Consider the following 13,231-nt stretch of genomic DNA (forward strand, 5'->3'; position numbering starts at 1 on the left):
CGAACACTGACCCCTTACAAAAGGGGGACAGTCCTTAAGGGTCTCATTTTTAGCAGCTCTTATGGATATGATAAAGGCTTTATAGATGCTTACCTGTCACATTCACGCGAATCCCGCCACAGTTCAAGTGCAACCGAATTCACACCACTTCCTTCAGGTAGTCTCGGGTTCGTTAGCATGACAGCTTTCACATACGCAATTTTTCATGCAAACCGTGCCCCGTTTTGAACAAAACTGCCAGTGTGAAAACACCCTATGACAAAATGAATATCCAGGACAGTAGTTAATTACATAAATTATTTAGTCATCATTGGTTTTTACATAGGATTTAGTTAGTCTATTTATAACATATATGAGAGTCCAGCTACATTAGCTCATTATCAGTACCGGAACAATGACAGCTGTTCATATGTGCACGTTGTATGTAAATAATGTCCTTTATACAGTTTGAGGTGCTTCCTCTGTGCATGTGTGATGCCGAAGATGCCTGTGCTGGAAGATGATGCATGCTTTCACTTGGTTGACTTTCTTTAGTACAGAAAAAATCACTTTAGAAAATATTCTCTTGATATGTCCTGATCCAACGCAGTAAGTTTGCATGGGCTCTGTCCATACACACACTATTGACTCTGGTCATCACCCTCTGAAATATTGGATTTCAGTTGGAGAGCCAGAAGTGCTCCAAATCCCCTGCCTGCTCTGACTTTACCGCCTTATCCCAGATCCCAATGCTTAACTAACTGCTGTCATATTGTTTCATTCATTGTGGTGTAGTGTGTATTAGGGCTGGGCGATATAACTAAAGTCCTTTTCTCAATATTTTTCACTGTTTTGACAATATTTGGTATATATCATGAATTTTGCTTAGAACTGGTTTAAAAAAAATCAGGAACCATCATTTTAACTAAACAGTCTGCTGGATTTTTGTTGTATTTTATGTATTTCATTAAACCAATGCAAAATGTTTAATGCAAACAATTCAACTAAATAATAAATATAAATATATAAATGTAGTTAAAACTATAAAAAAATTCTCTAATGAACAAGAAATAATTATATTTAAGCATTTTCTTTAATATGCACCAATGCATAGTCTTGCAGCAACATTTTTTTACCAAAACATTTTAATACACAAAAAATGCCACAAAGAGCATTTATTGAAAATTTTTCAGTGACACATTTATCATTGAATCCTTTTTTTTAGACCATTTGAACTGATAGACTAAAATGAGTTGAACTTCCTAACTAAATCCCACTCACCAGTAAATAAGTATTCTCAACACAAGGTGTGAAAATGAAGATTGTGAAATTATTGTAATGACACATTTTTCAAAAATTCACATTAATTGATCATTTTATTCAGTATGTGTTGTAAATATTTTATATATCGCCCAGTCCTACTGTGTATTAAGCTTTTCTTTGTCTCTTTCTTACCTTCTCTTTCTTCTGTATATCAAGCTATTATGTGTTCTGCTAATCTTGTTACTGTTGTTGCTTATTATTATAACCTTGTTGTTGTCATTTATACTTTGTCTCTTTTCTTTGCGTATTTCTCTCATTGTGTTGAATTAGTTCTGTTGCTTTGAGCGCTCTCTCCCTTTCTAACCCTGCGTTCATTTTGTTATGGCCCGACCGCAGTCCAGGATGACGCTGCCCCAGGTACCCAGGAGTACATTATGTTGCGGCAGGATTCCATCCATTCTGCGGATATAAGGGGTAAAGGCTCCCCTTTTCGTGCTAAGTGTCACGAAATCTTCTGCTGCCCACTGAAGCAAGTCGTCCTCAAAGAGAACTCAGAGCCCGAAGGTTTGTGTGCAACACATCCATGTTTTTCTTTACTTTGCTGATGCTTTTGTATCTTTTACACAAGTTTAAGTTTCATTTGAACTTACTTTTGTTTTTTTGCCTTTTCTTAAAAGCATCTGGCTTGTGTGTCTTGTAGAAACTGCTTGAAGCCTGTGATGTTGAATGCCCTAAGGACACACTCTCCTTCATTTCTTTGTGTGTGTGTGTGTGTGTGTGTGTGTGTGTGTGTGTGTGTGTGTGCTGAATGCAGACCTGTGATAATGATCCTTCAGATCCATATTCAACGATGATTATAAGATTACTGATCTTGTCACTCTACCTGATCTGAGGCTTCACACTTCACACAATACATATGTACAAATCTTCATTTAAAAACATATTTGTTTACTATAGAATTATATATAATAGTGTTGTCAAAAATATTGATATTTCGACATGTATCAATGCTGAAATATCTGAAATGCTCATTTTCTGCAGTATCAATACACCAATACCAGCTTGCGCATTGTCGATCTCTATTCTCTGACAGCGAATTGGCACACACCCGCCCCCTCTCACTCACTCATCTCATTCGTTCCGTTTGAATAGTGCTTGTATTCCGCATAATTTTAGTCATTCCTGCAGGTTTCATGCTCACACCAAAAGCACGCGCACCACTAGTTTATATAAGTGGCGCGCACACAAAGCTGCCCTTCAAACAGCTTGCGATTGACAGATTGACTTCTTTTTCATGGCTTATTGTGCTTAAACGGTCAAAAACATAGAAAATGATGTCAAAATGCCCAGCTTGCCACGTATTAGTCAGTTTTGGAACGTAAATAGTTGAGAAAAAACGCATGTTGTGTAACAGTATACTGGATCCGTGCATAAGCTCTTAAAGTGACAGCAGCCTAATATTCCTGCTCTGTCATGTTAATCAAAGAATAAAAGACAAAGAGAAAATCACTTGCTGCTCCTGACTAAATAACTTTTGTAAGTTTAATTGTAAGCTATATTTAATTTTTTTACAATGAAAACTATCCAGTGTTATTTTACATTTGATTACTTTTATTTCTGTAGTATTTCTTACCTGAATACTACTGTTAGATCCACCTGAAAAACTTAAAGCCATGTTTATTTAATTTGTATTTTATTCTATTGTATTTATTGGTGCTATCATTGTTTATTTGTTCTTATTTTATTACTGACTGTTTACTTGTCTTTCTTTGTAAATGTAGTTCAGCGATTAAAATGTAACCTCCCTGTGCTGTGTGTGAAAGCTATTACAACAAAATTACACAAATTATCAAAAAATTATGAGATAAAAACAAATTATCTGTATGGCGTTATATATGTCAGTTTTCCCTGTGGTATCGAATATTGATATTTTTCAAGCTATCGTATCGAACTTGGAAATTCCAGCATCGTGACAACACTAATATATAATAAATATGTTATAAACTTTATTATATTTTACTTATTATATTTTCAAGTGTCACTTACACTGGGGCGACCAATTAACATTCTATATTGTCACTAGTTTTTGACAAACACAAAATGTGTTCTGCAAACACAAAATATCCACACAATAAAGCCCCTTTATCATGAACCCTTCAGTCTGAGCGAATGAGTGAGTGAACGATGATTGATTCACACCACCACCTTCCCATAAGCCCCTCCCCTTTTGAAATACAGTTCATCTCTTTCTCTCTTTCCCTCTGTATCTATCTCTCTTCTCTTCTCTTTAGACATCCCCCTCCCCAAACATTAGTTCCACATGTTTCTACATTAGATGAATATCAGTTTAACTGCTGCCCTTCTGTTTCTCAAATGATGGTGTTTCTGCTTCAAAAGGACCTGGACTCTCTGTCTCTTTATCTTTCTTTTCCATGTATCTCACTCTCTCTGTCAGATGCATGAGGGTTGCTGATGTCTGCTAATGGTCATGGGTACACAGGTCCGATGTGCTGGGTTGTTATGGGGTCCTGCATGATGTATTGTCTTTATGTTGGGGGTGTTTTGGCAAACTTGTACAGTGATAAGATTGTCCAAACATGTCGTACAGTAAATGTGATTGTAAAAGTGTTTTTCTTTTCAGACTCTCAGATTACTGGGTAAGCCATCAGCAGTCACCTCAAGCCTAAATAAATAAAGTTAAACACACAAATGTGCTCATCTCCATCGCTGTGCTGGATGACATATGAATTGTTCACGCATCACCAGAATGCAGCTCTAGATTGATGGATAATTTAGTTGTCATAGATACAGTGCCATTGCTGCTGACAAACATGTGCCTAATCAATTATTCAGTAATGGTTTATATTCACGGTCATTACTACCTCATTTTTGTGTGGTATAGAGTTGTAGAGAGTCTCTGAGGAGCAAAAGTGAGTTGGGCATGGGGAATCTTTTTGTGTCTGTTTGCGGTAAATTTTTATCTGTCTGGATCATGCTGCAAACAAAAGGACACAAGTGAAAAAAGAGAAGGAGGGGAAGGCTTATAAAGAGAGACTGGAGTACTGCAGATCTATTATTCAGTCTGACTGAAGCTCTGCTTGGACGTGACTGAATTTGCAAAGAAATTCATGGGTTTCTTATGAAATGTTGTTCATAAGCACCGTGCCGTGGAAGGTTAAGGGATAGTTCACTTTGAAATGAAAATTATGTCTTCATTTATGTCATTTGAAATGCCATTATTCCTCAGTGAATCACAAAAGGAGATGTTTGGCAGAAAGTCCACACTGCTTTTTTCCATACAATGAACGTGATGATGGACAGAGATTGTCAACCATTTAAAATGAAACCAACATCACTATAGAAGTGCTGAAAAATGAGACCATATGTGAGACACGTAGCAAAATCTTCCAGTTTGCTATCTCTCAAATCTCACATCTTAACATAAAATGTAGTCTGTTTCATAAAGATATCTATCATATGGTTTCAGATGATGCGGAATATAGTGCACATATAGTATAAACTACTTTTAGGATACTTTTTTTGGAGCTTCAAAGCACCTTTTTATTGTATGTTTTCACTGTTTAGAAAAGAGTGGCATGAACCTCCTGCTCAACTTTTTTGTGTTCTGTGTAGAAAAGAAAGTTACAGGTTTAGAATAACATAACTGTGAGTAAATGATGAACTATCCCTGAACCACTGTGTAGGAGGAAGACATGCTGTTCTGGGATCAGTTTTTGTGTTACAGAGACTCAGAGTTACAGTAGATTGGATATGTTTCAATGATAAAGGGGGCAATGGGTCCAGGTGATGTTCCTGTAAGTTGAAAATCTGTTGTCGATTTCTTACACTACTTTCCCTGATCAGAATCAGGATAACTATTACTGCATCCCCCCCTACCCACACACACACACACACACACACACACACACACACACACACACACACACACACACACACATAAGATGGGGACTTAGATCAGCAGTGGAGTCTATAATGGAAACCCCTGTCACTCCACAAGTGCACCAGACTCTGTCGTTCTTTCTCTCTTCAACTTCTCCTCTCTCTCCTGTTCTGTTACACTGCTTGCCCTCAACATCCTTTATCTCTTTTGCGTTCTCTTGACATCTCTAAATTCATCCCCCAATCAATATCTGCCTGATTTCTGACTGTTCTTTATCCTAACCTCTTTCTTCAGCCCCATTTCTTCTTTGCTGTGTCTTTCTCGTTCTTACTTACAGTGAAATGTGTCCCGAAGGCCTGTTTCTCTATCATATTTAATCAATAACTGAGAACAAGTTGTACTTTTAGTATTTATCCTCGAAAGCACATACTCAAACCTCAGTGCACACTAACATTTGTTATTTACAGGCCAAACTTCCATAACCTTTAAGTTGATATGTCCTTGTCTTTTTCAGAAACTATGTATCACAGTGTGTGTGTGTGTGTGTGTGTGTGTGTGTGTGCACGTTTTTGTGACATATCAGGACACAAATTTGTATAATGACATGGTATGACATAGGTATTACAAGGAGAGGGTGACTTATGAGGACATTACCCCATGTCCCCATTTTTTCAAAAGGCTTATAAATCATACAGAATGAGATTTTTTTTGAGAAAGTAAAAATGTGCACAGTTTTCTGTGATGGGTAGGTTTAGGGGAAGGGGTAGTGTAGGGGCATAGAAAATACGGTTTGTACAGTATAAAAACCATTACGTCTATCGAATTTCCCCACAATTCACAAAAACAAACGTGTGTGTGTGTGTGTGTGTGTGTGTGGCACTATCATTCAAAGTTTGGTATCAGAGAGATTTTTTTTTAAGGTTTCTGAAAGAAGTCTGTCGGAGGCTGCATTTATTTGATCAAAAATACAGTAAAATAGCAATATTGTGAAATATTATTACAACACACTGTTTTCTGTTTTAATTTAATATTATCAATGTTGAAAACAGTTATGCTGCTTAATATTTTTGTGGAAACTTTGATACATTATTTCAGGATTCTTCTTTTCAGGATTCTTTAAAGAAAGTCCAAAAGAAATTGAATTTGAAATCTTTTGTTACATTATACATGTCACTTTTGATCACTTTATTGTGTCCTTGGTGAATAAAAGCATTATATATTTTTTTTAAAGTATTAATGACCCCAAACTTAATGTATATGTTGTTAATATATAATATTATTATTTATGTATTATGTTGTTTATAAATTAACAAATTTGATAAAATGTGATTATAATAATAATAGTATTGCTAATATTTTGGAAAATCCAATTCATTCTTTACAGATTAAAGCTAATTCAAATATTTTTTTCCCTCTAGATTTACTGAATTTTCTCTTTTTATTTTGAACTTGAGTGTAAACCAGATTTACAAAAAAAGATAAACACATTGAGTCACTTTAAAAAGACTCAGAACAGCACAAATAACATTATAAAATGTGCACGAATGAGCTGGTCATTGTAAATTGGACAACATGAACGACTAAAATCTGCTTTGCATTAAATATACTACAGAATAAACTATTGCAAGACCTCTACTGGGTGACACATTTCTAACATGACACGGTATATAATATAAGAGACTATTGAGACTAAGTGTTGTCCTTTGTTGTGATGCCATCTATATGATATCCATCAAATATATAACATTATTGTAGTTAAATCACGGCTACATCCATAGCCATACTTATCAGAATTTGAAATTATGGCTGGCTTGCTCATTGCACAAACCGTGTGTATCAATTTAAGCGCTTGGCAGCTTCACCCACTCTCCCACCTGTGTAAACGGCATCAGTGGGACTGATGAGCTCTGAAATTACATTACGGCTGACCCCCACTTCTCATTTCAGCTGCTCCTCTTATACTGCATGACTCAACACTGTTATCGCTAACAGCACAAAGTCTAGCTGGACTCTAATAATGGCGTTTTTGTTTGTTTGTTTGTTTCCTCATTTAGTTGCATCACACTTACGGGATCAGGCTAGAGCTATTCATGCAAATGTTTGCGCAAATAGAGAGAGCATGAATAAGTCATGGTTATGATAATAGGTGTGATCTGGGGGGATTCAGATGGGTGGAGCAGAGTTAAGGACCTTCTGCACAGCACTGTATTTTTTAGTGTATTTTATATTTATAACACAGGGGCTTTTGTGCTCACATTTACAGACAGCATTTCTTGCCTGGATGTGGTCCCTAAGGATGTTTAAAAGGTGAATGCTTTGAGAGGGCAGATAGATGTGAGTTAGAGCAGCTGATGGGACTGGTCATTTGGGTAGCACTTCTGCCTTCGTCATGCTCCAGGACACACAGCCAGTGTTTTAACTGCTGTGAAATGCCACCAATGTGATAGACGGGCTCCAGTATGCCACGCTCCGGTCTTATTCAGTGGAGCTAGGTTAACAGTGATGTCACATCCCTTCCCCTTCATAGCTACACTGGCCCTCTAAAGTTTTAGCTGCACTTAAAAATGTGAACTGCATTTTATTTTATTATGTAATTTTTTATATATATATATATATATATATATATATATATATATTATTTTATTATTTTTGCAGTTAAGTTATTTGTAAATTATAATTCAGTGTCAATGTTTGGACACATTAGCTGCAATCCAATTTTTTTCAAAGCAACTTATATTGCACTGAAGGTTTGCATCTTTTTTTATGGAATATGGAATATATGGAATTTCATATGGAATACTGGGAATCGAACCCATGAACATGGCATTGCCAGCGCCATGCTTTACTGTTTGAGCTACAAGAATAATTATTTATATTCTTATTTAAAGGGATAGTTCATCCAAAAATTCTGTCATCATTTACTCGCCTCAAGTTGTTCCAAACCTGTATGAGCTTCTTTGTTCTGCTGAACACAGAGGAAGATATTTGGAAGAATGTCAGTAACCAAACAGATCTCGACCCCCGTTTACTACCATAGTAGGAAAAATAAATAAACCTTTTGCAGGCTCTTCTGCAAAAATATAAAGCTAAAAACATAAAAGAATTTTTTTAGATAACCTCGTGGACTTTACTAAAAAGATTGCTGAATGAATAGTCAACTAGTCAAACATTGTGACCCATTCATATTCTCACTGAACCCAGATGAGGCTCTGACGCATTGAGGTAAAAATGTACAGTGAGTGTTTAATAAAGAACAGCAAAATATGTGAATGGGAGGAAGAGAGCAGGAGGGGATTGCCTCACTGCAAGCTTTCACTCCTCTCCCCCTCTTTTTCTTAAACACTCACGCACATGCTTGGTCTTTTCCTCTCGCCCACACCAGTGTATTCCACATGCCTGTTTAGACGGGTAGTCATGAGTCATCTCCCCACATGCTCTCACCTATTCTCCTCTTTCATCAACCTGTTTCACACCTCTTCAATCCCTCGCGCTCCTGGAGAGTTGAACTGAGAGGTGTACAGTAGGTAACTTCTCTCCTCCGCTCCCTCGCCGAACAGATGCACAAAAACAAAACCTGAGGGATGTTGTAGCGGTGCTTTATCCAGTAGTGGAAATATTCCATCCTGTCAGAATGGAAATCAATAGGCGAGCACTCTACATTTCCACTGAAAGTCATTTGTGCTCTTGCCTAAGCCGTGCCACTTTCCACATGATGCCCCCATTTTTGTTGAAATGTTTATTTTGTAAACGGCTGGAAAGTTTCGTTCCCTGTCTGTTGCAAGAGTATAAATGTCAAGAGTGTTGATTGTTGAACCCCAAGCCCTCATTCTGTGATATGGTCCTGTCCCTTGGACCAGTGGAACACAATGGAATACCACAATTACATAAGACTCCAGAACGTCTTCTCCCAAAGGGCTTCTGGCAGGCTAAGGCCTTGTCGGCACTGATTTACACAGACACCCAATTTGGAGCATCGTCTTTGCTGCCAGCCCTGGTGAAGAATCTGAGAGTGTTGGTCTGGACGGAAGAGGCAGAATTAATGTCTGCCAGCACAGCTCGCTCTTCCTCACCCACCAGCATACCAATATATAGAGATATTCAGTCATTTATGGAATCTTTATTTATCTGCCTACCAGTCTTTTCTTCTGCATGTGATACTGTAGATCAGTCACATGAACTTAAAGGGATAATCCCACTGGAGCAACCTTGGGTTAAGTGCCTTGCTCAAAGGCACAGTGATGAATACTCAAAGATCGCTCTTTGCGGAGACTCAACCTCTTCATACCACACCGCTAAAGAATGATCACAAATGTAGTCTCCGATATAACATTTATGTATGACACACATAAACCGATAATTATTTTCACGTTGTGATGACCATTAAGTGGCTAATGTAACAATCCTATACTGTTTTATCTAAATAATACACTACAAACAAAAATCAATCAAGCATCACAACATGATAATGTACAGTATGAAAAAATGGATATTAATTTTGAGATTTGATAAAGCTTACATTTAACAGTTTTATTAAATTATTACCAAGACACACCAAGCCAACGGTCGGCCGGTGGCCAACGCCGTCTGTTGGGCTAGTTTTTGTGGTGTGTTCCACACGTCAGCGGCAGTTTGCCTGATTCAGCATGTTGGGGCTGTCTATGAGAGTGGGAACTCTGATTGGACATAACCAACTATGTTTACTAGGATACTCCCCAGGACATTTTTTGACATCATTTTGTGTGAATTTGTCCGTTCAACCACAGGAAGGCACGAAAGAGAGCTCAACTTAGTATTTGCGCACTGTCTCAATGTTTTGGATTTTGAACTCCCCACATTGCACGCCCTTTTGCGTGTTCTATTGCTTGAATATTTACATTCATATACTCTCCAATACCGATTTTTACTCGCATTTGCCGCTTGGGAAGTTAATTTTAGGCTTGCTGATATAAAAGGGTAATTCCTTACATGCAGGCGCAGAACGCACATGCTAGTTTGCAGTCAGCTGTAGGTTGTGTTGTGTGTTCAAGCGCAGCTTTTTGGTCCAGATGAAGCCGACGCGAGGTGACAACACCGTCAGTTTTTGTCGCTGCTAGTTCTTTGAAGTCGGCTTATTGTGTCCCAGGCTTAAGCAGTCTGCACCTGAACATAGCGCCATTTCCTCTTTGTGCTGAATGTGTATGTACTGCTGTAGGTTTAAGCAATAGGCTTAATGGGCCAGTAATGTCTTTACAGAGAGGATGAGATTCAGTGTATTCAACCACTCCAGGCGAGAAGCTATTTATAGCTAATCCTGATGTGACAGGGAAGAGGGGCTAAAACACTGTTCTGAGACACACATTCAGGGTAGATGCATGGAAAACAGGTTGAAAAGAGACCATTGCAAAACATCTCTACATGTTGTGTGTTAGGAGGATGCTGACCTACTATCCTGAACCACGTTGTCTCCATGGGCATCGTGACTTGTTTACTTTGAAGTGCAGTCGATGTTATGTGCTGCCTTACATATTTATTGTTCTGGGTCTTTTTTTATTGGGTTTTGACAGACATCTTGTTCAGATATGTGATGAATTACTTAAGGATGAATTACTTAAGGGGCCAGTATGTGACAAGGTGGAAGTAAAAATGTGTCGACTTGAATGTGTTGACGTGATCCTATTTTTATGGTGTGCACAGATAGCAGCCGAAGTGAGTGGGGACAGCGAACTAAAGCACATAGTTACCTGCTCAAGTTACCATCTTGTTTAATTTTCAATGAGTAGAACCTATGAAACTGCCCTTAATTTACTAATTTGTTAATTTTAACAGAGTTTTATGTTTATATTTTACTTGCAGTCAACTGAATCAGAATGCAGGGCACAGGAGTGCAGGAAAGAAGTTATCACAGAACCAAATCAGATTTGTGGGTGAAAGATTGAGTAGGTAGAATAAATGAACTCTGCTAGGACACACAAGCCGAACCAGAGCATAGGAGAGAGTGGACCGTGAGTGATGACAACGCTGCAACACAGGCCCGACGCTGAGTCGGCAAAACTTAAATATGTATACACTCACATGCTTTATTCATACTGCCACAGCGATATCTGATCAGATCTTGTTGCATGTATCTAAACAGCAAAAACAGAGCAAATCGCATTTTTCCGCATCCGATTTGGGCCATTTTCATATGTTGTTTGATACTTATCCAATATCTGGTCATCTGACCTACAGTAAGTATAAATCTCATCCGATTGTTCTCTTATTTCACGGCTTTATGTCATTAATATCCGCTGTAACATAATATTTGTTTACAGTATATACTGTATGTGCATGTCTTGCAAGATGTGAATATGCATTTTAACAATGCTATACTATATTCTTAGAAAGGCTTGTCTTCCTTTATTTTTATAGCGCTTTATACAAAACAGATTTTGAAATCAGCTTTACAATGAAACAGGAAAATAATGATTCAATGATGCATACAAACATACATTATATTGCCAAAAGTTTTGGGACGCCTGCCATTACGTGCACATGAACTTTAATGACATCCCATTCTTAATCCGTAGGGTTTAATATGGAGTTGGCCCACCCTTTGCAGTTATAACAGCCTCAACTCTTCTGGGAAGGCTTTCCACAAGGTTTAGGAGTGTATTTATGGGAATTTTTTTACCATTCTTCTAGAAGCGCATTTGTGAGGTCAGGCAGTGATGTTGGCGAGAAGGCCTGGCTCACAGTCTCCGCTCTAATTCATCCCAAAGGTGTTCTATCGGGTTAAAGTGATTGGAACACCTGAATTCAATGATTCGGACGGGTGTCCCAATACTTTTGGCAATATAGTGTAGTTCAATTTGACTGTAAAGAAGTTCTAATAAGAAAAAATGTCATTGTACAGCTCAAGTCAGTTCAGTGTTTATTCAGTTTTGTTGTAAAGATCGTCAATTATTAATTTCAATTATGCTATAAAGCAGCGATGTTATCGCCCAGCTCAGTTCAGTTCTCATCCAATAGTGTCATTGCAGTCAGATCAATAATAATGTTGAATATTAAGTGTCCTCAACTAACAAGCCAGTGGCGACAGTGGCAAGGAACCAAAATCCAGGTGACAAAATGGAGGAAAAAAACAGACCAGTCCTCCTCTGGCCAAAACCGAACCAACATAGTATGGTTTAATTCCAGGCTGCATCACAAGTCAGAAACTAGAAATATTCATGGAAGGTGAATTTTGTCAATTCTCCATCCATGGTAAGTGTGGCAGAAATGTAAAGGGATAGTTCCCCCAAAATTGTAAATTCTGTCATTATTTAGTGAATGAGTGACTGAGGCTTTCAAGTTCCAAAATAGAAGTATAATAAAAAAGGTGGTCCATACGACTTCTTTATGGTGCTTTTGCACGTTTTTTTGAAGCTTGAAAGCCTCATTCCCAATTTGTTGTAATTGCATGGACAAAAGGAACCAGCTATAGAGTTAAGTTCCTCAGAAGAAAAAAAAGTCCTATGGTTCTGGGAGAGTGAGAGTGAATAAAGTATAACAAAATGTGTTATGTGTAGGTGAGCTATCCCTTTAGTTTTGATTGGCAGTATCTTAGTACGTAGTCTCTGTCTGACAGGGGTGTTAGAATGTGGGCCATGAGTGCGCTCTCTCTTTTTCCTCCTACCCCGCCTGTCAGACACGAAGCTGTCTGATTGGGTGTCGCACCATTCAGACGCATGCTTTGGATGATGTAATGTGCAGCAATCAAGCGTCATCATCGTCACAGCATACAAAAAGCAGCGCTGATGATGCCAGCTAGCGCTAATCTCAGCGCTAACACTGATAAAGGCCTGATTAACGTTATCCCTCCGGCAGTGGCCGCACACTTTATCAGCTGATTAGCGGGGACCGCTGGATAACTCTGTAGCTTTGTGTGATGATCTGTACTTAAGCCTCACTGATTTTATAGCAGCGTGAATCTGACTCCTTTTGCAGTGTGTGCTTATGGAAGATGTGAAAGATGAGAGATGCCCAATCTGAAAGATGCCCAATCTACCCTGTTTACGAAAGTAAATCATGGTAATGTAATGCTTGGTGAGAGGCCCTAATTGCTTAAACTTATCACTCGGTCATTCCAGG

At 38.2% G+C, this 13,231-nt stretch overlaps 1 protein-coding gene across 6 annotated transcripts in view; it reads left to right on the forward strand.

Moving 5' to 3' along the window:
* The window catches only part of fgf13a (fibroblast growth factor 13a), a 125,551-nt gene that overhangs the window by 57,480 nt on the left and 54,840 nt on the right, over positions 1-13,231 (forward strand). For 5 of the 6 annotated variants that reach the window (XM_051860515.1, XM_051860516.1, XM_051860510.1 and 2 more), the window contains exon 3: positions 1,639-1,806. The exons of the other annotated variant lie outside the window; for it this stretch is intronic. In XM_051860515.1, coding sequence (XP_051716475.1) covers positions 1,639-1,806 — 168 coding nt within the window. The remainder of the gene's footprint in view (positions 1-1,638; positions 1,807-13,231) is intronic. 6 annotated transcript variants of the gene reach the window in all.

The sequence above is a fragment of the Ctenopharyngodon idella genome, chromosome 14, assembly GCF_019924925.1.
Source record: "Ctenopharyngodon idella isolate HZGC_01 chromosome 14, HZGC01, whole genome shotgun sequence".
In the NCBI taxonomy this organism is placed as follows: Eukaryota; Metazoa; Chordata; class Actinopteri; order Cypriniformes; family Xenocyprididae; genus Ctenopharyngodon; species Ctenopharyngodon idella.